This window comes from Dromiciops gliroides, chromosome 4 (genome assembly GCF_019393635.1).
Source record: "Dromiciops gliroides isolate mDroGli1 chromosome 4, mDroGli1.pri, whole genome shotgun sequence".
Classification (NCBI taxonomy): Eukaryota; Metazoa; Chordata; class Mammalia; order Microbiotheria; family Microbiotheriidae; genus Dromiciops; species Dromiciops gliroides.
Window position 1 is genome coordinate 215376166 of NC_057864.1, and position 24930 is coordinate 215401095.

General features: G+C 39.6%; 1 protein-coding gene across 3 annotated transcripts in view; it reads left to right on the plus strand.

Moving 5' to 3' along the window:
- The window catches only part of SLC38A10 (solute carrier family 38 member 10), a 77826-nt gene that overhangs the window by 30449 nt on the left and 22447 nt on the right, over positions 1–24930 (plus strand). For all 3 annotated transcript variants that reach the window (XM_044001921.1, XM_044001923.1, XM_044001924.1), the window contains 5 exons: positions 1214–1316; positions 4787–4969; positions 8260–8371; positions 9918–10024; positions 21425–21581. In XM_044001921.1, coding sequence (XP_043857856.1) covers positions 1214–1316; positions 4787–4969; positions 8260–8371; positions 9918–10024; positions 21425–21581 — 662 coding nt within the window. The remainder of the gene's footprint in view (positions 1–1213; positions 1317–4786; positions 4970–8259; positions 8372–9917; positions 10025–21424; positions 21582–24930) is intronic.

The following is a 24930-nucleotide window of genomic DNA, read 5'->3' on the forward strand; positions in this document are numbered from 1 at the left end:
AATCCTGTGTATTTTATTTTATGCATTTAATGATATTTCTCAGAAGAGGTTCTTCCATAGGTGGCACCAAACTGCCAAAGGGGTCTATGACACAAAAAAGATAAAGAACTTCTGGTTTGAAACAGATTAAGAAGTGATTACTGAACTTTACATTGCATTTTCTCTGTCAACTCTCCCTAAAAATAAATCAAGTTTACTCTTCTGTCATTAATTCAAATCATTATCATTCACCACTCTTCCCCATTCCTCTATACCAAAGTTAGGATTCTTTGCCTAAACTCAACTTTATTAGTTTCCACCTTTACCTATCTTCCACCTTGTATTTGCAGAAACATGTCTACTCTTACCCAACTCCATTTCTCCTTTTAAACTTTTACCTCTCATAGCCCACTATCAGAAACTTTTATGTCTCTACCAATATACCACTAGACACTTTTACATGCCCTACAAACACATATACCATACTCCTTCAGACTTTATCTATCCATTTCTCCTAAAAAGGGGACCAAAGATTTATGGGCCACAAAACTATATGTCAAGGAAACTTGCTTCCTTAGGTACTGTATCTAGGTCATATTTCCTAACTAGTATCTCCCACCTAACCCAGCAGTCTCTTATAATTGAACTGGAGTTGAAGTGAATCTGGTAATAGGAAAGGAAAAAGATAAGTTGCTAAGATGTCTACTTTCCTTTCCCCTGTTATATTTAAAGAATGTTACAAGCCTCAAAAATATTTGTCAGAGTCCCTTAGGATATTATGAATTGCGCTAAAATATGACAAAATACTTATTACGTTTTGAGTTTTGTTAAACGTTGCTTTTTTTCCCCAACAATCCTGCTTTCACTCTGTCAACAAAGCATTACTTTAATTATCAGCATGGAGGGCTCCAAGAAAAGTCATCTCCCCTATGCACACTGGAGTAGTTCCACTAGTACTTCAGTGAAACAAATGGCCTATCATTTTTCAGCACTTTTGAAATGTTTATATCACATATGTTATTTAGGGGGAGAAAGGGTTTTAAAGAGATATTTTTACTTCACTTAAAATTGATAGCATTATGACATCTTTTGACATTTATCCTACAAATACTGGAACAGTATTTTTTTTTTCATGAGGGGAGAGTGTTAGAAATTTCTCATCTAGGTTGGTGGTACGTTTTTATTTGGAACTTTACTTTCTGAAATACATTGTCCTTTGCATATTTTTATGTAGCCAGGTTTTGCCTACCTATGACAGCCTAGACGAACCATCAGTTAAAATAATGAGCTCCATATTTGCTTCATCGCTTAATGTGGTCACCACCTTTTACATTACGGTAAGGACCCTTTATGCTTCTGTTTCTCCTTTTTGTATCTCTTCCCCCAAAACTTTTCTCTATAAAGCATATTGAAGAAGTACAGACATAATCATTTTTTTAAAAAATAATTTTAAATTGTTCTTTTGTTTCTATATCACTTATATCTCCCACTATGTCTCTTCACCTGCCCCCTCCCAGAGAGTCATACCTTGTAATCCCCTACCTTGCAAAGATAAGGGGAAAGATATTTTATTATATCTCATCTTTATGAGTCATGCTGGTTCATAATTTTGTAGCAAACAATTTTGATTATATTATCATTCTATTTATGTTGTCACTGGACATATTGTTTTCCTTGTTCTGCTTACTTCCCATTGTTTCTGCTCATATAACTCTTCCTATGCTTCTCTGTATTTGTCATATTCATAATTTCTTAAAACACAGTGATATTCCATTATATTCATGAACCACAGTTTGTTTAGCTATTATCTAATCAATGGTCATCTACTCCAAAAGTGTCAAACTCCTAACTACAAAACTCTAGTGTTTTTTGTTGTTCAGTCATTTCAGTTGTTTCTGACTTTTTGTGACCCCATTTGAAGTTTTATTGGCAGAGACATTTGGAGTAATTTGCCATGTCCTTCTCCAGCTCATATTACACATAAGGAAAATAAGGCAAAGAAGGTTAAGTGGGTTGTCTAGGGTCACACAGCTAGTAAGTGTGAGGCCTGATTTAAACTCAAGAATATGAGTCTTCCTGACTTTAGGCCCAGCACTTTATCCACTGTGCTACCTAGCTGCCCATCCCCAGTGCTACCTGATCCAGATTAAAATGTAATTGGGAAATGTTTAAAAAAATGAATAAAAATATAGCATAAATAATGTTAATTTGTGTTTTTCTGAGTTAATATGGGCTCATAGATCTGATTCTATTTGAGTTTGACACCACTGATCTACTTTGTTTCCAGTTTTTTACTATTACAAAAAGTGCTGTTACATGTATTTTGGTGTATATAGGGCTTTTCTTTTTGTTATTGACCTTTTGGGGATATATGCCCAACAGTAGAATCTTTGGGCTAGAAAGTATGGACAGCAATGATTTTTAATTATTCCAGAGGAAAGTGTCTGTGTCCTAAAAACACTATAAGACTGCCTTTAAAACAGCAGGAGTTCTATCTTTTTTGAGTCATGGACCCCTTACTCCCAACCCACCATGGCAGACTGGTGAAGCCCATGGAGCCTTTCTTAAAATAATGTTTTCAAATACATGAAATAAAAAATATAGATTACAGAGGAAACCAATTATATTGAAATACAGTTATCAGAATAATAAAAGCAACAAAACAAGTTTATAGATACCATGTTTTGAGAACCCCTGCTTTAAAGGTCTTTGCTGTAAGGAGGGTTACTGTTTAGTATTTTTTAACACAGTGGGTAGATATCTCTTTTCCAGTCCCTGTTACTGGAACTGCTACTCTCCAGTGAATTGGGAGCTTTTTGTTTAAATTTTTAAAAATTTTTATTCATTCATTCATTCATTTATTTATTTTGTGGGGCAATGGAGGTTAAGTGACTTGCCCAGGGTCACACAGCTAGTAAGTGTCAAGTGTCTGAGGCCAGATTGGAACTCAGGTACTCCTGAATCCAGGGCTGGTGCATTATCCACTGCATCACCTAGCTGCCCTTAAAATTTTTTTAATTTTTAAAATGTTTTGACTTTTTTGGTTTTTTGCAACAATCCTCTCCCAATTGTACCTATCTTTTAGCTAAAAGAAAATCATGCAGGAAACTTCCACATGGTACATGGTAAGGCTTTTAGATCAGTACCCAGCAAAATTGTAGAATTGAAGAGGAGGAAGATAGAAAGCTGAAAATAGCTAAGAAATTGTGAAAGGTTTCAAGAATCTCATATGCGTCTCCATGACAAAAAAGCTCATTTTTTTTACAGCAGTATTCTTCTAGTGTTGCTAATTGGTTATAAATCATGGAACCACCACTATTTCCAAAGAAATAAAATTATGGATGACCCAAAGAGCAATATGTGATGGGTGTTACTAGGTTATGGCATATTGCATGTAGTGTACAGTAAGTGCCATGAAATTCACCATATAGGAAATATGTGATCAGAAAAGGAGAGGTAGCCCAGTCCTATAGGAAAAGTGAAGTATAATTGGACAGAGTGCTTTACTGGTTCCATAGAATTATTTTTCTTTTTTACTTTCACAAAATTGACAAACATTAATAAATATTATTTCCGTATATGAGGAACAGATAAAGATGACTGTGACTGTCCATTATGTGTAGCTTAGTGTGTTTTTTGCATATTTCATATTTCATATGGGAATTCTGCATTATCCTCCTTGCATGTCCTCTTCTGAACTTCCTTCTGCTCCCCTCTGTACATCTTTTAAAAATCTTTCCCTCTGTATATTTTTAAATGATTCATTGATGCTCTATTTTTAAAAAAAATTTTTTTTGTGAGGCAATTGGGGTTAAGTGACTTGCCCAGGGTCACACAGCTAGTAAGTGTTAAGTGTCTGAGACCGGATTTGAATTCAGGTCCTCCTGAATCCAGGGCTGATGCTCTATCCACTGCGTCACCTAGGTGCCCCAATGCTCTATTTTTAAAGTCTCACTGCCACTGTCCCCACCATTTCCTTCTAATTCTCCCTTCTCTCCCTCCATCCAAATAGCTCTCCTGTGACCCTGGGCAAGTCACTTAATCCTCATTGCTCCACCAAAAAAAAAAAAAAAAATATATATATATATATATATATATATATATATATATATCATTGGATAAAGCACCGACCCTAGATTCATGAGGACCTGAGTTCAAATGCGGCCTCAGACACTTGACACTAGCTGTGTGACCCTGGGCAAGTCACTTAACCCTGATTGCCCTACAAAACAAAACAAAAGAAAACAGAAAAAAAACCCTACACAAACCAAATAAGCTCTCCTTTGTGACAAATAGAGTCACAAAAACCATTCTGTACCTCTAATCCATCATCTCTGCTAAAGAAGGTATGTTCATAATTCTTACACTGGTGTTTTCCTCCATTGTTGTAGTCATTGTATAAATGGTTCTCTTGATAGTTCACTGCATCATTCCATAGAAGTCCTCCTAAACTTTAAACATTTAGCTTTAGACATTTTTTGCCACTGTTGCATTTGGAAGAAAACTATGACCCATAAAATTTAATCTCATTTCAACTTTCTTTCAGTATTTTCATATATATTATTATAGTCATTGTGCATATTGCTTTGCTGTCTTTGGTCTTGTGTTGGCTGATTTTCTCTCTTTAGAGAAAATTCACCAAAGTATAAGACTGAGTAATGACTCAATAGAATACTACTTTCCTTAAGGAGTTGGGTCTTTTTGAAAGGTGAACCATTATGTAGGAGCATGGTACCAGTCTTGCTACTCTTATTTACCCTTCTGCATTAGATTACATGTTGATTAGAACTCTCTTCCATTTGGACAGGTAGGATTTTTTGGCTATGTCAGCTTCACAGAAGCTATTGCTGGCAATGTGTTAATGAATTTCCCTTCTAATCTGGTGACTGAAATGATTCGAGTGGGATTCATGATGTCTGTGGCTGTTGGGTTTCCCATGATGATTCTGCCATGCAGACAAGCATTGAACACTCTTCTCTTTGAGCAGCAGGTAAGATTCCTTTGTAACTGGTTCTAGAAAAAAAAAAGTTGGGGTTTTTTAATGATATTAATCTTGATCTCTTTCAGCCTTTTAAAGGTCTCCTTTGTTCTATTATGTAGAACTTTTGTTAATATAGTACACCCTTAATTAAGTTGATATTTAGCACCTTTAACAGGAGTTTGGTCCATTTAACCTGGAGAAAAAAGATGTAGTAGCAATATTCAAATGTTTGAAGGGTAACCATGTAGAATTAATTTCAACAACTATTAGGTGCCTACTATGCGCAGAGCACCATGCTAGTGTGGAGATTCAAAATTTAGATGACCCTAGCCCTTGTGGACCTTATAATCTTGTAGAAATATAATCGAAGAGACATTAGGTTTGTTTTGCTTGGCCCTAGGGGTACAACGAGATCTAGTGGGTTGGAGTTACAGTAAAACAAACTTTAGTCCAGGATAAGGACAGACTTCCTAGCACTTAGACTTGCCCCAACTGTCTCGACACAGAATGGCCTTCCTCGGGAGACAGTGGGTTCAGCTTTATCTGGCTGGGGCTAGATTGATTACCTGTCGGTAGGTTGAAGGAGGGGAGTCATGATTTGAAGAGGGGGTGAATTAAATGACCTGTGAGGTCTCTTCCAATTCTTAGATTCTACCTTTTGTCCTACATTTAACTTTTAGAAGGAGACAAATGACATAAAGAACAAGCTGATATTAGGAATATGTTAGGGAAAAGCAACTTACAGGATTTTAGGGTCAGAAGAGAGTCAGCCTATTGCCCAATATCTTTTGCATCTTTAGTACTATTTAACTGATGAATCAGAATGAGAAGCCTGAGACAATATAATATCCTGAACCAGCAAAGGAAGTTTAAAATTATGTTCAGTGTTTACTAAGGCAGGAAAGGGGGTGGGAACATTTTAAGATTTTCAGTAATGGGTTGAAATTCAAAAGGTCCTCTGGTTGTGACCCTGAGTTATATGGAAATTTTATTTAATTGGAAACCCCCATCCTGCAAGCACTTTGATTAATTGAGCTTTTACTGTATGTTGTTGTATGTAGTATTATTGCCTCAGTCTGTAGAGAGCATTGCTCGCTACCATCAATCCTTATTGACGTGCCTATTGGAAAGTGATTCAGTATAGCTTTGTAGGGCCATATAAAAATTAAGCAGCCCATCCATATGCTTTAGTAGCTTAATAATAGTATAGATCAGATTTAGGATTATCTCTTCCTTTTTTTTTTTTTTTTTTTGGCCCAGAGGCTGATTTCCCTCCCCCCTCTTCTCCCCCCCCCCCAAGCCTGGGCTTTTTTTTTTTTTTTTTTTGGTGAGGCAATTGAGGTTAAGTAACTTGCCCCGGGTCACACAGCTAGTAAGTGTCAAGTGTCTAAGGCTGGATTTGAACTCAGGTCCTCCTGACTCCAGGACAGGTGGTCTCTCTACTGCGCCACCTAGCTGCCCCAACCTGGGATATTTTTACTAAAGACCTGAGCCCTTAGTTTGCAAAGGTGGTTTGACTGATGGAGAAGAGCACTGAGAACTGTAACCAAAGGAATGGTTGTTTTTTAACTTCTGTGGGAAGGAAGTTATGGAGTGACTCCATGACTCCTTGATGTGTCCCTTTTCTCTTCTAAAGGTATTCTCCCTTATTACTGTTCCCAAACCTGACACATCCTGTCATCCTGGGCAAGTCACTTAACCTTGCAGTGCTGTTACCAACTCTCTTAAACTCTTAAGTTGCAGAGAAGGTGCTGACCTGCAGTGGTCATGAGCATTTCCTTAACTGGAAGTTTGCTATTATCAGTGAAATCATAGGCCCAGTTCATTTGTATTTTAGCTGTTATTAAATTGAATTTTCCCTATATCTTAGTTTAAGTAACAAGTCCACAGGGATGTGATTGTGGTCTACTACTTTGTAGCACTCGTTGAATACTCCAGAATAACAAAATAGCTTTTGAATAATTTTGAATGTGTAAAAGCATAGGTGGTCTGTTTAGATGGTAAATCTATAACATATTTAATTGCTTAGCATCCTTATGGAACAGAAAAGAATTCCAGAAGCTGCTCTGTTGGGATTCAGAGCAATGCTTTAAATTCTTTTTACTTTCTCCCTATATGCTGAACCTGGTGCTTAGTAGGTGAGTTGTTTCTCTTCCAATAGCCATTTAAGCACCTAATTTTATAGTAATCCATGATTAAGGTCACTGGGGGGGGGGAGGAGAAATACTTATTAGCTAGGAGAAAGGCAGGGCTGGTGTCATACTGTGGTACATATTTTCCCACAGTCAAAAGCCTGCCTAGATATCTTCATTCCTTTGGGTTTGTAGCTTTTTCATTATTCCACATGAATTTTTACCTTAGTTCTATTTACCCCCCAAAAAAAGTCACTGTTTGAAATTAAAATGATATGAAATATAAAGTGATGTGAAAGTTACTATTTTGGGGTACTGCATAAATTCTGGAGTTTGTGCCTGATCCGTTTTTGGCACGTGCCAAAGGTTTATTTTCCTAAATATTGAATAATTCAAAATTCTAAGAATTTTCTCCAGCTTTTGTTGGAGGTAGTCAGTAGAACAAGTACTTTTTGCTCAAGAAATTTCACACATGAGAAGTTTAAGGTTCCCAGCTTTATGCCTTTTAGTAGTTTTCTTTCAGTGAATGAACATTTCTTAATTTAAACCCTTAGAAAAAAGAGAAATCAGAGGTGTTCCCTGGAGGTAGGAATAAGAGGTTTTTGGTTCCTGTCTTTGGTTTCCCCTGGAGCTTGCCATTGAGTGTTTTCTATCAGGCTTCTGTTAAAAGGCTTGATAGATAGGTTGGTGCATGTGACATTCCACATGCTCACTTTAACCTTGGCAACTCAGCCTGAGATGTTAGCGGTACTCCTCTGGATAGTGCTACTCCCTGCCTAACACTAGAGCCTTCCTGCTCTATCTACTCTCTTATTTTTCTCCTTGCCATGGCCCTGAAAGCAAAAAAGCAAATGGAAGGATTTGCCCTTAATATTTCAAGAATTTGTAAGGTTTACGTTCCATACAGGATGTGAAATGGCAGCTTTTTGCCATTTTGCAGGTTCAAGTTACAGTTTCACATTAAGATTGCTCAACCAAATCTAATTGAGCTGTTAATGCTTACCTACATAGACTATTGAATCGGCAGATGAAATCACGATTTCAGCCCCACTTTGAGGCCTGTCTGGTGTATGGAACAGGATCCTTTGAGTAATTGCTTTACAGGAGAGTCGTGGGGGGAAAGCAGAAATTTCAGAACTTAGTGTGTTTTGATTTTCTTTCATGTAGCAAAAAGATGGTACCTTTGCGGCTGGAGGTTATATGCCCCCTCTTCGGTTTAAAGCTCTCACGCTTGGAATCGTGTTTGGAACCATGGTTGGTGGAATCATGATCCCAAATGGTAAGACAGAAAGGCCACTTGAGATGACAGCCTTGCAGTGATTTTCCTCTTTTCCTCTATTCTTTAGATATCTTAGCCTGGGAGGGTTTGGATACTAACATCTACTTTGTGTGACTGGCTGCACAAAAGCTTTAGTTTCCCACCAAAGATACCTAGTTTTTCATCACCTCTCTCTTTAATTTCATATTATTGGAAGTGCTTGGAAGCCACCTAAGTTTACTTTAGTGAGCAAAGAAAGATAAAAATTTAGCATATCAATAAAAACAATAAACATGCCTCAAAATATGGACTATAATTACAGGGGCAGGGGCAGAGGCTCCCAGTGCAAAAGAATTATCCTTGAAAGTTGTTTATAAAGTGAATTGCTATAAAGTAGATCACTCCTTACCACTGACTTATTTCAGAAGTGTGTTCCTAGGGCAAAAATTTGGCTCTAAGCAAAGTATGCTGCTTGTTGCCTAGATCCTGGTAAGCAACAAAAAAATCTTTTTGTTTATAAGACATTGGGGGAAAAGCATCCAGTGTGTGCAATAGACTAAGGTTGGATGTCCAACCCTGACCCTGGGCACCAACACAAAGGATCTCTCTGGTATGAACTCTGGGTTCGGAGGACAAGCCCTCACTCCATGCTGCTGTATGAAAGCAGATAGTATTCCTGGTTTTATTGATCACTTAACAAATAACAAATCAGAGGAGATTTCTAATCTTTTAGATATCAGGAATCACATATAGTTAGAGATTCCACAATCTGTTACTTCAAGGATTCATAAATTTGGGAGTCAGGGGCAGCTAGGTGGTGCAGTGGATAAAGCACCAGCCCTGGATTCAGGAGGACCTGAGTTCAAATCCACCCTCAGACACTTGACACTTACTAGCTGTGTGACCTTGGGCAAGTCACTTAACCCTCATTGTCCTACCCAAAAATAAATAAATAAATAAATAAATAAATTGGGGAGTCTCCCCATATTAGACCAGGAACAGTGATCTTGCAGTCAGAGACATGATTTTTAATCCCAACCCAATTTCTCATTAGTAGTATGACTTCAGCTCACTTAACCTCTCCATGCCTCTTTTCCTTATTTGTAAAATGGGAATAATAACACTTAAACACTCTTTACCCCTGTGAATTGTCATGAGCAAAGTGCTTTGCAAACCTTAAAGTGCTACATAAATGTCATTTACTCCTTTTACTACTACTGCTACTGCTGCTGCTACTGCTACTACTACTAGCATTCTGGAGGCTTGATGAAGCCCTCTAATGGTTACAAAGCACTTTTGCACATTCTTCATCTGAGCATTACTATTACTTATAGATCTGGAGGCTGGAATTTTGAGAGGTGATGTGACTTGCTGGTGGTAAGGATCAAAGTGAGAGATTAAAACGTTGGCCTTCTGCTCAGCACTTTAGCATGCTGCTACTGGATAAATAAATGATGACCTGCTGATCTAAGCACTTAATAAAATATTTCTTTTATTTCCTCAAAGATTATCTTCATATTTTTATTCTCTTTCCCATCCACTCATTGCTCTTCTTTCTTGTTTCTAGTGGAGACGATCCTAGGCCTTACTGGTGCTACAATGGGAAGTCTCATCTGCTTCATCTGCCCTGCTCTTATTTATAAGAAAATCCATAAGAATGCCCTTTCCTCACAGGTCAGTGTTGTTAATTGGCTAACTTCTCTACTCCTCAATACTGGAAGAATAATAGATTTATCTTCAGCAGGGACAGAAGATGTAGAACCCATGTATATGTTGCAACAGGAAATGTTTTAGTTGAAGAAGTAGTGATGGTCTCCCTGCTTAGTGATTGTGACCAGGATCCTTGATATGCTTTTGGAAAGCCTTACTTCTTATCTTCCTAACAGAAAATGAAGTGTGGACGTTACAGAGAGTATTTCCCAACAGTCCATTCCTTTTCAGTGAGCTCAGGTTCTGTTCCCACAGACTAGGAAGCAGAGACCTGTTGGTATAAATCCAGCAGCCTGTTCATTTCAACCTGTCTGAGTTGTGCCAGAAAAGCTGTATTTTCTAGCCAGGCAAAATTGCTCTTGGGCCATGATCCATGAGAATAGTCAAAATTGTATATGCCCCACGTATGCAATCCCTTATCAAAAGAGATAATACTTGTAAAACACATAGGACTGTGCCTGGCACCTAAGAAGGATTATATAAATATTATTATTGTTGTTGTTGTGGTCGTCATAATTTTTCCATTTCTGCCTCCACAACATTTCTTCATTTGACCCCTTCTTTCTCAACCTTACTTTAGTTCCGGTCCTCATCACTTCTTACTTCTGTTATTGAAATGGCCTTCTAATTCTTCCAGCTTCAACTCCCAACTACATATTTAAATGCACATGGCTGGGGGAAAGAGAGTGCTATCTTAATATTCTGTTAAGACTTTTATTCTTTAGAAAGATGAAAGAGGTAACGGTTAGGTCTGTTTTTATCATCTTTTGATAGAGACCTTAGTAATTTTAATATATACCCTATGTACTTGCATACCTTTGATCTTTTATCTTGGGTTTTGACTGAAGCAGACAGTAGTCTTCAGCCTCTTACCTCAGTTTACATTGTACTTGTCCCTCAATGCGATCAAAGAATTTTATAAAGTCTCAGAGTTGAACAGGTCCTTGGGAGTATTTGTTCTAATACCTGCCTGGACAGAATCCCCTGTCCCACACTCCTTAGAAGTATTCATTCTGGCTCTCCCCAAAGGGCTCCAAAACAAGGAAGCCCACTCCCTCCCAAGGCCCGCCATTGTCCTTTCCATATTTCACCCTTGGAAAGTGTTTTTCTTTTCTATTGCCTCCTCAGTCCCACAATCATACCTCCTGTTTTTGCCTTCTGGGAACAAATAACAAGCTGAATTGTCCTTCCTCATGACTAAACTTCTGATTCTTCAAGAAAACCCTCCTTTAGGAAGCTGTGGGTCTAGGGGTATCTACTCTTTATGCATTTTTGGTAGTATATGTGGTAAATTACATAAGAAAAAAATGTTTGTCGTCATTTTCACAAATCAGTCTGGATCCCCCACCATTGGTCTGTGTTCCAACAGTTCAGTGCTTTCACCCAGGCTCTTGACACAGTCTTCAGCAGTAATCTAGATTTTCAGTGGAAACACATAACACCCATCAAAAATTATTCAGGCTCAGCAGAAGCATTCTTTGTGATAAAGTTAAATTATGCTCCCAACAAGATGAGCCAGCAGGATGTGGGCTTGAAGGTAGTTGTCAACTGTCGTCACAGATTTCCATGTGACCTGAAAAGTTGATCACAAGACCAAGAAAGTAAACAATGCATGTGATTTTAAAAAGAAAAAAGTATTTGTACATGCATTTAAAAATCTTTCCCTCCCACTATCCCCTTTCCCATTGAATTAAAAAAGAAAAAAGAAAATCCTTATTGTAAGCAAGCATTGCCCAACAAAACAAATTCCTGTGTTGTTTATGCTTGAAAATGTATGCCTCTCAGTATTTTAAGTTTATCACTTCTCTGGCAGGAGGTAAGTGGGGTTTAAGAAAAACATTTCTAACAGGACGATGACTCATGTAGAGAAAGTAGGCAATTTGGTTTCCTGATGGTTTTACAGTGTTTCCAACAAAAGGATGGTTATATTGATTATATAATCAATTAATATTAATTGAATGAACCTAGAAATCATGGCACCATATTTTTTAAAAATTTATTTCTTTGGGGGCAGCTAGGTGGCACAGTGGATAAAGCACTGGCCATGGATTCAGGAGTCCCTGAGTTCAAATCCAGCTTCAGACACTTGACATTTACTAGCTGTGTGACCCTGGGCAAGTCACTTAACCCTCATTGCCCCACCAAAAAAAAAAAAAAAAAGGATCCACGTTCTCACTCTCCCCTGTTCCTTCTCCCTTCCCCCCACCAAGAACCTCCTCCTGCCCCATTGAAAACATAAGAAAAACAAAACCCATTACTAACGCATATAGTTGATCAAAAATTTTTTTCCACATTGGCTGTGTCCAAAAAGACATTTGTCTCATTGTGAATTCTAAGTCCTTCACCTCTCCATCGGGAGGTGTCATCTTGTTTCATCATTAGTCCTCTGGAATCCTGGTTGGTCATTTCACTGATGAGAGTTCAGCAGAATAGTATTCCATTACATTTATATAACATAACTTGTTCATCCATTCCCCCAAACTATGGGACCCCCTCAGGTTCCTATTCTTTACTACCTCAAAAAGTACTATAAGGGGGGCAGCTAGATGGCGCAGTGGTTAAAGCACCGGCCCTGGATTCAGGAGTACCTGAGTTCAAATCCGGCCCCAGACACTTGACACTTACTAGCTGTGTGACCGTGGGCAAGTCACTTAACCCCCATTGCCTAAAAAAAAAAAAAAAAAGTACTATAAGTATTTTTGTGTATCCTTAGAGTTTATTTTGTTTAGGATTAATCCCTCCTTAATCTACGCTCTCTCTAATCCTCTTTTCCCTCCGTCACCCCTTTTCCTCCTATTTCCATTTTGATTGAAATATATTTCTGCATCTAGCTATTTGTGTATGTGTAGTCTTTATTTTTTTTTACCAGTTCAGATGAGAATGGGGTTCAAGTGTCAGCTGTTTACCCTCCTTCCTCCTTGTTTGTATAGATGTCTACTTGTGCACCCTAATTATGTGAGATAATTTTCCCTAATCATCCTTTCCTTTCTCCTCCCTCACCCCTCCTGCCAATGTGTTCCTCTCTTTCCATTCTTCTCTGAAGATCAACAAGACATAACAGAACCACTCCTGGGCCTTTTCTAATTGTACTTCCTCTATGAACCCTGATGATGATAGAGTTCAGAGGGGGCTCATATAAGTAGTCTATCTTTGTTAGTCTTTTATCATTGTTCATTCTATCTTTCTCTTCACTACTGTGGTTGACCTTCATAGTTTCTCCACAGCTCTGGTCTGGTCTTTTCATGCTTGAAAGTCCTCTATTTCATTAAAGATCCATTTTTTTTTCCTCTGTGTCATTCAGTTTTGCTGAATAAGTTATTCTTTTTTTTTTTTTAAGTGAGGCAATTGGGGTTAAGTGACTTGCCCAGGGTCACACAGCTAGTAAGTGTTAAGTGTCTGTAAGTTATTCTTGAATGTAAGACCATATCCTTTGACTTTTGGAATATCATATTCCATGTTCTCTACTCCTTTATAATGGTGACTGCTAAATTATGTGTGATCCTGACAGTGGTTCCTTGATACTTGAATTCTTCCTTTCTGGCTGTTTGAAGTATTTTTTCTTTCTGGTTTTTGTTTTTGGTAGGGCAATGAGGGTTAAGTGACTTGCCCAGGGTCACACAGCTAGTAAGTGTCAAGTGTCTGAGGCTGGATATGAACTCAGGTACTCCTGAATCCAGGGCCAGTGCTTTATCCACTGTGCCACCTAGCTTCCCTGAAGTATTTTTTCTTTCACTTGAAAACTTGAGATTTTGGCTCTAATGTTCCTTAGAGTTTTTATGTGGGGTTTGTTTTAAGAGTTGACTGGTAGGTTCTATTTCTACTTTTCCTTCTGGTTCCAAGAGATCTGGGCAGTTTTCTTTTAAGATTTAAATGTCTAGGTTCTATTTTTGGTAATGTCCATTGATTTTTAATTTTTTTCTCCACGATTTCTTTTCTAGATCAGTTGTTTTTGCTATGAGATAATTTAAATTTTCTTTTTGCCTTTTTACTTTTTTACTTTGTTAATATATCTTGTTGCCTGTTGAAGTCATTGGCTTCTGTTTGGTCAATTCTAATTTTCAGGGAGATTGTTGCTTGAACAAAGTTTTGTAATTTTTGTCCAGAGCTGTTAATTACCTTTCTAATTCTTTTTTTTTTTCAGGAGGAGGGGAAAGGGGCAATGAGGGTTAAGTGACTTGGCCAGGGTCACACAGCTAGTAAGTGTCAAGTGTCTGAGGCTGGATTTGAACTCAGGTCCTCCTGAATCCAGGGCTGGTGCTTTATCCACTGCACCACCTAGCTTACCCCCCTTTACAATTCTTTCTTCCATCTCTCTCATTTCTTTTCCCCCCATTCTATTTATAAAAAAAATTTCAGACTTTTTTTTTTTTACTCTTGCTTCATTTCTTCCAGGAATTCTAGTTGAATTTGTACCTATGCCAAGTTTTTCTCTGAGACTTTGCTTGTAGATATTTTAGTCATTCTTTTTTTTTTTTTATTCATTCTCTTCCATTTATTTCTTGAGCATCTCTACCACTTATTGTGGCAGGTTCTTTTCTGTTTGCTCATTCTTCCATCCTACTTCCTGGTTTTGCCACTTTTCTGGAGAAAAGGTCTGAACTGATTTTTTCGCTGTTTTCTTGGGGTATTAAGAGTTGTCTTGGGAACAAGTTGGAGACCTGAAAGCTTTCAGTGCTCCCAAAGTGGTCTGATCCAGGGCAAAGTCTTATTGCAGCCCCTTGTCTGAACTCTGCAAGTTCCTGACCTGGGTTTGAATTTGAGCAAGAGCAGACTGCTGTTGGACTCTGCCCCAGCTGAAAAGCTCTGTTGGCTCGGAGCAGCAGAATTATAGGTTCCCCTTTGTTCAGGCTGGACTAGGTGATGGAACTGAGATCGTGCTCTGTGCCTCAGGTCTAGTCCACACTGCTCCTGGCTTCTGATATTGTTCCCTTTTCCTTACATCGTCAAGGTCCTCCCTTCTCAGAAATACCACTACAGTAAGAGAGTTCCCATTTCATTCTTCCCTGCATCTGTGACCTAAAACTGGGTAGTGCTGACAAAGCTGCCAGTTCTCACCTGTTTCTCTCACCAGGGCCCTGGTACAGGTTTGGAACCTCCTCTTGCACTGGTGCTGAAAACACCTGGATGTTTCAGCATTCTGTGCGGTGTAGTTTGGCCACAATCCTGTAACTGGTATCCACAGCCCTTCCTATCTGTTGCCCTGTGCCCAGCCAATCTGAATAAATTACTTACTGTGACATTTTCTACATTTTCCCATCAAGGTTTGGTCTGGTACATTTTCTAAATCTGTTTGGAGGAGTTTGTGAAGGAGAGCCCAACACAGTTCTATCACTCCACCATCTTGGCTCTGGAGGAGAGAACGAGGCTGGTGACTTTGCACAGCCCTCCCTCACTTAAATCCAATTCACTGCCAGTCACGATATCATCTCCTGATGTCATGGTCCTCTTCGGGAACAAAGGACAAACAACAACAACTCGGACATATCTAATGCCACTCCCCTTTCTAGTAAACTCTGGTGGCTCCCTCTTTCCTTTAGAATAAAGTATAAACTAAAAAAACAAAAAAGAGCAAAGTAAACTTTTTTTCAAAACTGGGCCCCAGCCTGTCTTTCTAGGTTCATTGTATATTCCTCCTCCTCCTCCAGTTTGCAGCACAGCCAAACTGGCCTGGTATATGGCACCCTATCTCTCCCTTCTCCATGCCTTCCCCCATGCCTGCTTTGAATTTCTTCCTCCCTTCTCTGTCTCAGAGATTTTCTCTCCTCCTTCCAAGATGTAGCCCAGCCACCACCTTCTCCATGAAGCTTTTTTCGATCCCTCCCAACTTCCCTGGTGTCCTCTCTCCCTAACTTCCTAGAATTTATTTGTATTTATTGTATCAATTTATCTGTCTGTCTGCCTATCTATCTATCTACCTATTGATTTATTTGTTTATTTAATTTGTTACTTTGTTTTGTGGGGTTTTTTTGAGGCAATGAGGGTTAAGTGACTTGCGCAGGGTCACGCAGCTAGTGTCAAGTGTCTGAGGTTGGATTTGAACTCAGGTCCTCCTGACTCCAGGGCCGGTGCTTTATCCACTGTGCCACCTAGCCACCCCCTGTATTTATTATATTTATATTTATTCTACATAAACTTGTACACGCAGTTCAAATTTAAACTACTCAAGAGGAGGGGCTGTTTCTTTCTTTGTATTTGTATCCCCAGCTCCATTACAGCTCTTTGCAAAGAGTAGGTGCATAAATGCTTATGGACTGATTGATGTACATAACACCAGAATGACAGTTTTGGTCCTTGATTAGTTAATAGCATAGATGATGACTAAGAACATGGTGACTAAGGGATATAGCTACAGATGATTATAGGTGAAAGTTAGTTACTACCTTTATAATGCAGAATTTGTGCTAAAATATCCTTAAAGCCTTGTGATTTTCCTTCATAGCTAACAGCTGACCTCTCTGCTAAATCTTCTTTTTACCTTCACAACATCCCTTCTTGCTCCCTTCCCCTCAGGACAGATTAAATGTTAAACCTCAAAATCTGTTAGCAAAACCTAGCATTAGAACCAGATCGTGGTGGCCAAGTCTGGTTTCAGTTCAGTCAGATTCTGTTTGGCTCACTCTTCTTGTTTGTCATTGTTTTCTGATGAGTGTTAAAAATCTTGTGTTGATGTTTAGTAATTTTAAATTGTTTACTTCTATAGCCTTCCCAAGGGCCATTCAGTTATCTTCAACCCTTCCCCCATTCCTGAAATATAAATTCCTACCTAGAAACCACCTGACTTTATATAAAGGTGTTGGGGACCTATACCTATCCTACTTCCTGAATTCTTTCCCAGGCACAGTGAAATATGAAATAGAAAGTTGGATTAAAAACAGAATTCTTTTTATCAGATGACTCATTATTGCATGGTTTGAGGTGTGCTGTCAGTCAATGATGACTCCTAAAATTTTGTAAAAAAAAAAAATTTCACCCCCCCGCCCAAAACTCATATAACATGATCATATAATTTTGTTAGTCTTGTTTTCCAGTTCAAGTATTATAGGTTCCCCTGCATTTTTTTCCACAGGGAAGAAAAAGGGCGAATTAGGACTGTAGCACACCCCCAGGTGTTTTAGTTGATCAGCAAAATGTGTATAATTCTGCAGGTGAGCTGTTAATTACTACAGACAACCGGTCAATCAATGACTGGCACCAAGCCAAAACCTAGGAATTATAGTTTGAAGAAAGCAAAGGGGATGGTTTAGTTAATACGTGGTATGTAGAAAGATGATCAGGTAACTGAGCGAGGAAGGGATATTTAAGAGCTTCAGACCAGATTGGTAGAGTTGTGAATAGATCCAGAAGTTGTTATCATTATTGTTGGTCAGCATTTGGTGTCATTTTTGCTGCTGTTGTAAAAGCAGGCTTTATCTCCTGCTTATTTTTTGTTGGCTAGCATTTTGCCAACAATATATTAAGCTGCCTGTGGGGAATCCTGAGCTAAGGAACATACTTTGTGAGTTCATAGTGAATAAAAATATGTTAGGTTCAGTAAACAAAAGACGTTGCTCTTCTAGGGAGGTGGGGTTATAGGGTTTATTTCTATGTTGGAGCTTGATTTCTGAAAGCAGCTTTGTCAGCCTTAGTCTTGCCTTTTGCTGCAAGTCCTACCTTTCCAAATCAACCTTTTTCGGATGGAAAATCACTTTAGAGTAGTTTTGTTTTGGAAAAAACAACTTAGAGCTTTTTAAGTGAAGATGTTTAGCTTTGTACTTCTATCCTGAGGTTGAATTAATTGTGAGGAAAAATTTTATAAATCCCACAAGTAAGTAATCCATCTGTTCTCACTGATATAATGGGAGTCTTGTTCAACTTGAGGATGAAGCACTTCTTCTCTAGAAAGTAAGTGGCTGTGGATGGGGTGTTTTAGCTCTCCTGTCCCTGAAACCCAGGCTTGCAGCCTTCATTCTTTGTCATCATTATTTCTTATGTATTTTTTTCTATGGTTATACTGGTTCCCTGGCACTGCAGAACACTTGTATTGGAAGAGTAGAAATATATTGCATCCCCGAACACTGAAATAGTTAACTTTTATTGTGATGTGCAATTTTTTTTTCATTTTTTAAAACCCAAAAGTTGAGGGTTGAAATACATCATTCAGAGATGTGGGTGAAATGTTGCCTTCTCTGTCTCCAATCAATAAATGATGTCCATGTTAAAATAGGCCAGCATACAGTCACCAACCACGTATCCTTATCTTTGTGTCAGAAGCATTTTAGGGACTCTCCGGTAAGATGATTTGGAGGTGAGGAGAGTTGGAGAGTAACTATACTCAGAATGCCCCATTGACAATGGTGGGAGACTTATACACTGTACATGGGTGATAGTGAACACTAGTGCCAATGACCCATAAAGTCTCATCCCTGCCTTGACAGTATCTCTCTGTTGTCATTTTAGAATAGTCTTCCTCCCATGACCTGCTGGTGATGTGGGAGCAGGAGAAGCTCTTCATTCTCATTAAGTGCTCATACCAAGATCTTGTCATTATCCTGTCAGTGTTACGGGAAGTCCAATGAGAAAGATACCTTTTTCTGTTGCTTCCCAGTGAAGTCATTTCTGTTGCGGACTAGATGAATACTAAATGCATGCTGATTCCATTACACTGACAGTTAGTCACCTGCACATGTGGAGGAGTTAAAATAGATTAACCCTTTGATGATGGCATTGCTTTTTTGAATCTAGAAAATAATGACCTCCTGTATCCTTAGTGACAGGATCTCCAAGGTTTAAAGGCAACTCAACTAAACCTCTTGTCAGGCAGCTAGCTCTCTTGGGTCTTCCAGGTTTAGCTTCCAGTTCTTCCACTGACAACCTCTTCTGTCCCATTTTATGCTTTGGAGCTGGGAGTTTGGAGCGACTTCTTTCTAAAGGGAAAGTGGGCAATAGATACAGAATTGGAATTAACTAGGGGGATCTTTATGACAACCAGATTAGATGACATTGGCCATTGGCATTATGCTTCTGGTAGTTCCTTTATTGTGTAGGTTTTTCTCTACCATACCCTAGTCATGGTTTCACTAGGGATTTAGGTGGTCTTTTATGACCACTGTTGTGCTCCATGAATTTTAAGAAAAGCAAAGTACTTTGGGAGCTACAAAGATTCTAGCCTCAACCTTTCAGTGCTGCAGCCTTTGTGGCAGATTTAGCTTAGACCTTGAGTCCTACAAAGTGGGCAGCTTCGTATAGGTTCTGTCACTTGAAGGTTTCTGGGCCAAATGACAGTCACTGCCTAAGGCGCCAAGCTGGGCTCGCTATGTGGGCTGCAAGTCAGCATTGCTCTGCATCGGCAGAGTGGCTGGGGGAAAGAGCCTGCCCTGCATTCTCCTGGACCCTGGGGAGCATTATCAGCTCTTTGCTTCCATGAGCACTGAAACAAGCTCACCATTTCTGGAAGGGTAGGGAGAGGGGGGAAAAATTCCACATGGACTTTTCCCGGAGCTTTTAAAAATTGATAAGCATAAAATTTGAGACATGGCAAGTGCTTTTTTCCCTATGAAAATCCAATTCCGGGATTTTGGGGGCCCTGGAGGTATTCATTTGTTCTTTCTGAGATATTGTTGTAAAGGATCAACTCAACCATTAAGAAATAGATTTGAAGTCTGCCACTCCAAGACCAGTGTAAAGATTTAACAAGGATAAAGATACTGATCTTCCTTGATTTGGGGGGGGGGGAGAGAAGCACTGACCATTCATTTCCAAAATTTTGGAACCAGGAGCTACAAACTCCTCTGATGAAAGGGAGACAGATGTGGCTCCCTTTAAGTGCTATAGTACCATTGCTACTATAGCATAAACAATGTGAGGAGGATAGGAGTTCTGTGTGCATTGTAAACCATGAGGAAGTCTGAAGGTATGGAGTAGTAAATAGAATAGAGTAGCAAAGGGGATATTTGTTCCTATGATATGAGCCTGTGTTTTACCAAGTTAATGGGGCAGCCTTAATGTCCAGTTTCATAAGCCTTCAGAAATAGTGAATCAGAGCAGGTTAACAATGAATTATAATTTCATGGCAAAATGCTTGGTGGGGAGGGCAAGAGAGTGCCTAAAAAATCAGCGCAGCTATACTGACAACAGATATTGGTACAACCTGACAGAGTAGCTTAAGCGTGGATACTGGTGAAAAGAGGAGTCTGGGGCTAGAAGAGATTTGTCTTTTTTTAAAGGGACCCACACCCAACATTATTCTCTTCCAATGGATGTTCTGTTCATTTGTTTTATTAGCCAGCCTTCTGTGTCAGTCTGCTTGCTTTTCTCCAGGATGGGTGCATCGCTTCTTAGGGGTCCTTACTTGTGCCAGCTCTAGAATGGTGTAAAGACCAAGGTTGGATTTTAAAATTGGATGACTTGAGTTAAATCACATCACATTATTACTAGACAGGTTGCATCCTAGTTTTGATACCCTCGTTCTGATGACTTGTACCAGAATAGTTACCTCCACAAAGTTTTATATATGTAAGCCTATATATATTGTTTTGGGGGTGACAGTTGGTGCAAAAGAGCTATGTGAATCTGGGAATGGCCTTGAGGATCTTACTTCTAGCTAAAGGAGTTAAGAGGCACTTGATTTCTCCAATGATGTTGGAAGGTTCACCAGGTAATTCTGAAAGTCGACTTGGCAGATTTGTATTGATCTCTAGAGTCAGTGAGGCATTTTCCATTTCATACACCATTGCCCTCCTGGTTTTGTCTTTTCTTTGTACCTGTTCCCAATACCTGCCCTCTACTTCCTTCTCCCTGTGAAGGGAGCAAGGAGGAGAGGTTCTGGCCAGCTTCCTAGTCTCATTCTTCCTGCCCTGTTTCCCTCCAATCTCTAAATCTGGCTTTGATAAGTTCTGCTGGTGATTCCTGACTGAATAGCATTGTTGACATGCAGACCAGGTTTAACAAGAGACTCTTCTAGTGACAATTATAATGATTAGGTAAAAAATAATACATCAGTGTTTAATTAAATCTCCTTAACTGTCAGTGTTGTTAGCCAACAATACATCCAGTGGTCTCTTTCTGCAGATAGTTTTTCATTTGGAGCAGCAGCCAGTCATTGGCAGTTCTGCTGCTTAGGGGAGGCAAATAGGTCCCTGCACATACATCCCTGTTCTCCCCCTCGTATGTGTTAGTAATGTGTTAGCTTTTTTTTAAAACACCCTTTCCCCTTATTTAAAATACACACACATGTGCACAATCCAATCCTAACCTCCTTCCTTCATCACACAAAAAGAATCCCTAGAGCTCAGGAAATCTCAAGTCAAAAGTAAAGATGTTGCCTTTAGACCTTTTGGAGCATGTGCATTTGTTCATTGGCTCTCCTGTGTGCTTTATATCCTATAGTTCATTCTGTGGATAGGCTTGGGGATTCTCTTGATTAGTACATATACTACCCTGTCTGTGAGTGAGGAGGCCCCTGTGAAAGTGGAAAAGATAGAAGCTGCTGGTCATCTTGGAGAAATCAAAAATCTGATGGATGCAGATTCTGCCAAAATATCAGGTATGTACAACTCAGTTGGTTTCCCCCCCACCCCCAGATTCTTTCTGTACCTTCCTGGTTTTGGGGTGGAAACGCTGTGATATTTGCAGGGACTACGTCTCAGGAGCAATCCTGCTATCTTAGTAAGTGTAGGTATCACTTTCAGAGATATGTCTTGGGGTTTGTCCCAAGGATTTCACTCACTTTGCCTGCTGCCATTGGTTTTGTGGGAAAAGTAGGGAAGGCTTTGAGATTGCTCCCTGTGGAAGAGTTTGGGATGAGTGTAATTCTTGCTAATAAGGGAAGCTTTGTAAAGCTGAAACTAGAGATAGCACTGTTCTGGCCACCTGTATGAAGAGTGTAAAGAGCCAAAATCGGGCTGCTCTCAGCATTTCTGCCAGCATATTGGACAAGATTTCAATAACAAGCCATTCAATGCACTAAAAGGTATGTAAATTTACGGGTGCAGCCTTTTTTTTGTTTTAATTTTCAGGATATAAATTTTGAGCCCCTTTTACTCTCGACAAAGCTTGTGATTACGCCTCTGCTCTGTTTACTGTTTCACATTATTTATTGTTTGTTTACTAGGACTCTTGATAGAATTATAACTCCCTTACGTGGCTGAAGGCCTGCCTCACAAGGCCGTCTCTCTAGCAGGTGCTATTTGACCCCTTTTCTGGCCCCATCCATGGCTGTGTCCTGGGTTTGAGGAGGAGGGGTTTTTAAAAAATCTGATTATCCATGTGTAGTAGTGGTTTAAACTGAGTATGTTTATAGGTTTATTTATTTGGAGGGTTCTTTGAGGCCTTGGAATATTTACCATAGATTGGTGGAGAGAGAATAAAAAGAAAGGTTTTATGCAAGAGATTATACTCTCTCAGTCTCTGGACACATTCCTGCAGAACTGCTTTGAGTGGCTGTCAGGAGCAATAGCTGGTAGGTCGGTGCTGTCTGCGATAACATTCATTTCTGGGGTCTTCTGTCCCTGACAATAATAGGGTTTTATAAATTCACATTAATGGTGCACCCATGCATGTCCAGCTCACACCTCCCCTGCAAAGAGACACAACAGCTCTGATTTAAATTCACTCGGCTCTCAATCCCTTAATCACGCTCTCTGTGTGGCTGGCCTGGGAGGAGGAATGTAATCCATTGCTCTTGAATATTAGTTCACTTTTGAGTGGTAATGGCTAAATAACATCTGTTCCTGGTAGGAACTCGAGTCTCCCCACCTTCTGTAATTGACAAAATACAAAGTCTTGTCAGAGATGGTAGGCAAGAGGGTTAGCAAATACTGTCCTGAAGACTAGGCAGGAGTGTGTAAGGTTATTCTAACTTTGCTGAGCTGCTGAGGAAAGTGCTTGGATAAAACATATACATAGTTAAGAGTACAGCAAATCCTTGGATCTGTTGTCCTCTTCCTTTCCCCTAATTAACATCCCTGTATTTGAAAAGTGTCCTCTCACCAGTATTAACACCTCATAAAAATTCCCTATGAGAAAACAGTCACCTACAGGGGAGGCTCCCTCCTTTGGGAACCACTGCGAAACTATTAGAAACACCTAAAGATGCTTCATTTTGCCCCATTTGACTTCCCAGTCTAATGACTCATTTCGACTATTCCTACCCAGTAGGGGCTAAGAGTGGTCCTATTTAACCACTTAGAGGTGCTAGATCTGTTGGGGCCTCAGGGGACCCCAAACAGGTGCCAGCTCTGACTGTAGAAGAGTCAGCAGGAAGATCAGTATGGACTAAGGGAAAGAGAAATATAAGTAATGACGGTGAAACCCGAGCCCAGCCTTCACAGCTCTGCCAACTCCAAAAGGGCTACTTTGTATTATGTGAAACCCTGTATGCTGGGTCCCCTCTAGCCTGTTTGATGAAGTAACCCGGGTTTGTTCCTATGCAGTATGGGCAGAACTTTGGCATTTCCCCATTCCCTCCATCTCAGCGTGTGACAGGATTACCCAGTAATGAATTACACTACATTAATCAACACCCCTGTCTCCCCACACTCCCCTCATTTTGTGAAAGGCTACTGCTTGTGGCTCTCTCTGCACTCATCAGCAGCTGCATCCTGTCATTCAAAGCATGTGCAGGACATGAGCCTGGCCTGCGCTCACCTGGGTGTCCTCCACTGGCCAACATCTGGTTTTGATTTCTTGCAGGAGGCTTTAACAAAAACACATGGCTCTTCTCTGAGCCACATGCAGTTTGTTTTTAGCGTGTTCTCAATTTTTCTTCCCCCTCTCCCCCTTTAATTGATGGGTTGCCTTGTTGAAGCAAATCTTGGAACTGTACTGGGCCTTTAACTGTTTTGTGTTCACCATCTGACTTTTGCCTGTCAGCATGTGAGAGGAGTTTTATTGGTCTCTTTGATGTTGCAGGGGCCAAAACTGTACAGACTTTCATTAAAACCCTGCCCTGTGGGCTCTGGGATTATGAATATTAGAACATTGCCCTTTTATGTGAATACGTATTGACCAGCAAACTCTGAATAGTGTTTTCTCTAATGACACCCAAGTGCACATTATGGACCCTGACTGTATTGCTGGAGGTTTACTATCAGTGGCTCTTCGGGAGGGTATAAAACCCCTTTTAGAAATGTTCTGGTATTACATACAGTGAGAATGTATGTTAAAAGGTTGCTAAGCCTCCTGTGAAAGCTCATGAAAGCAATTACCCATTTTTTAAAAAAGCTAATTAGGCAATTTATCTTGGTATTTGATAGCACCCTTGAGGAGCTCATGGGTAGGATTAAGATTTTGTAATATTTTTCAGCTCTTTTCTTGAATGTTACTACCTTCATCTTCTCTCTCCCTTCATTGTGCAATATTGTGTAATGAACTTTATTTGTATCCTTGTGCAACTAGTCCCCTTTCTTCCAATAGGATTAGAAAACAGTTGCTCTTCTACTTAGTAGGCAGGAAAGATAAGCAAGGAGTCACCTTTTTAGTTGCCCATCTGGCTTGGTTGACTTGGATTTTTTGAAATTACATGATGGAAAGACATGCCTGGGCTGTTTTTTGGATGTTCAAGGATACAGGTGGTGGTATTTACAGCCACAGTCTCTTCAGTCCTTTTGACTTTGCCTTCCATGTACTCACAAATGTGGTGGCCATGACAACGGTGTTCCTGACATCAGCGTGGCTTCCAGTTGGTTTGTACTTTCTCAGCCCTATCTTAACTCTGCTTTCTCCAAAAAATGAGATCTTTCTTGATTCCTTCTGCTGCCTTCTACCAGCTGCTTAGCAAGAAGAGGTGGTAAAGTTTTAGAACTCTTTTGACAAAGTGACAAAACGTGTGAGAGTGGGAAGAGACATTGACTCCACACACTTAATCCCTTCTCTCCTAAACTGTTAGAACAGCT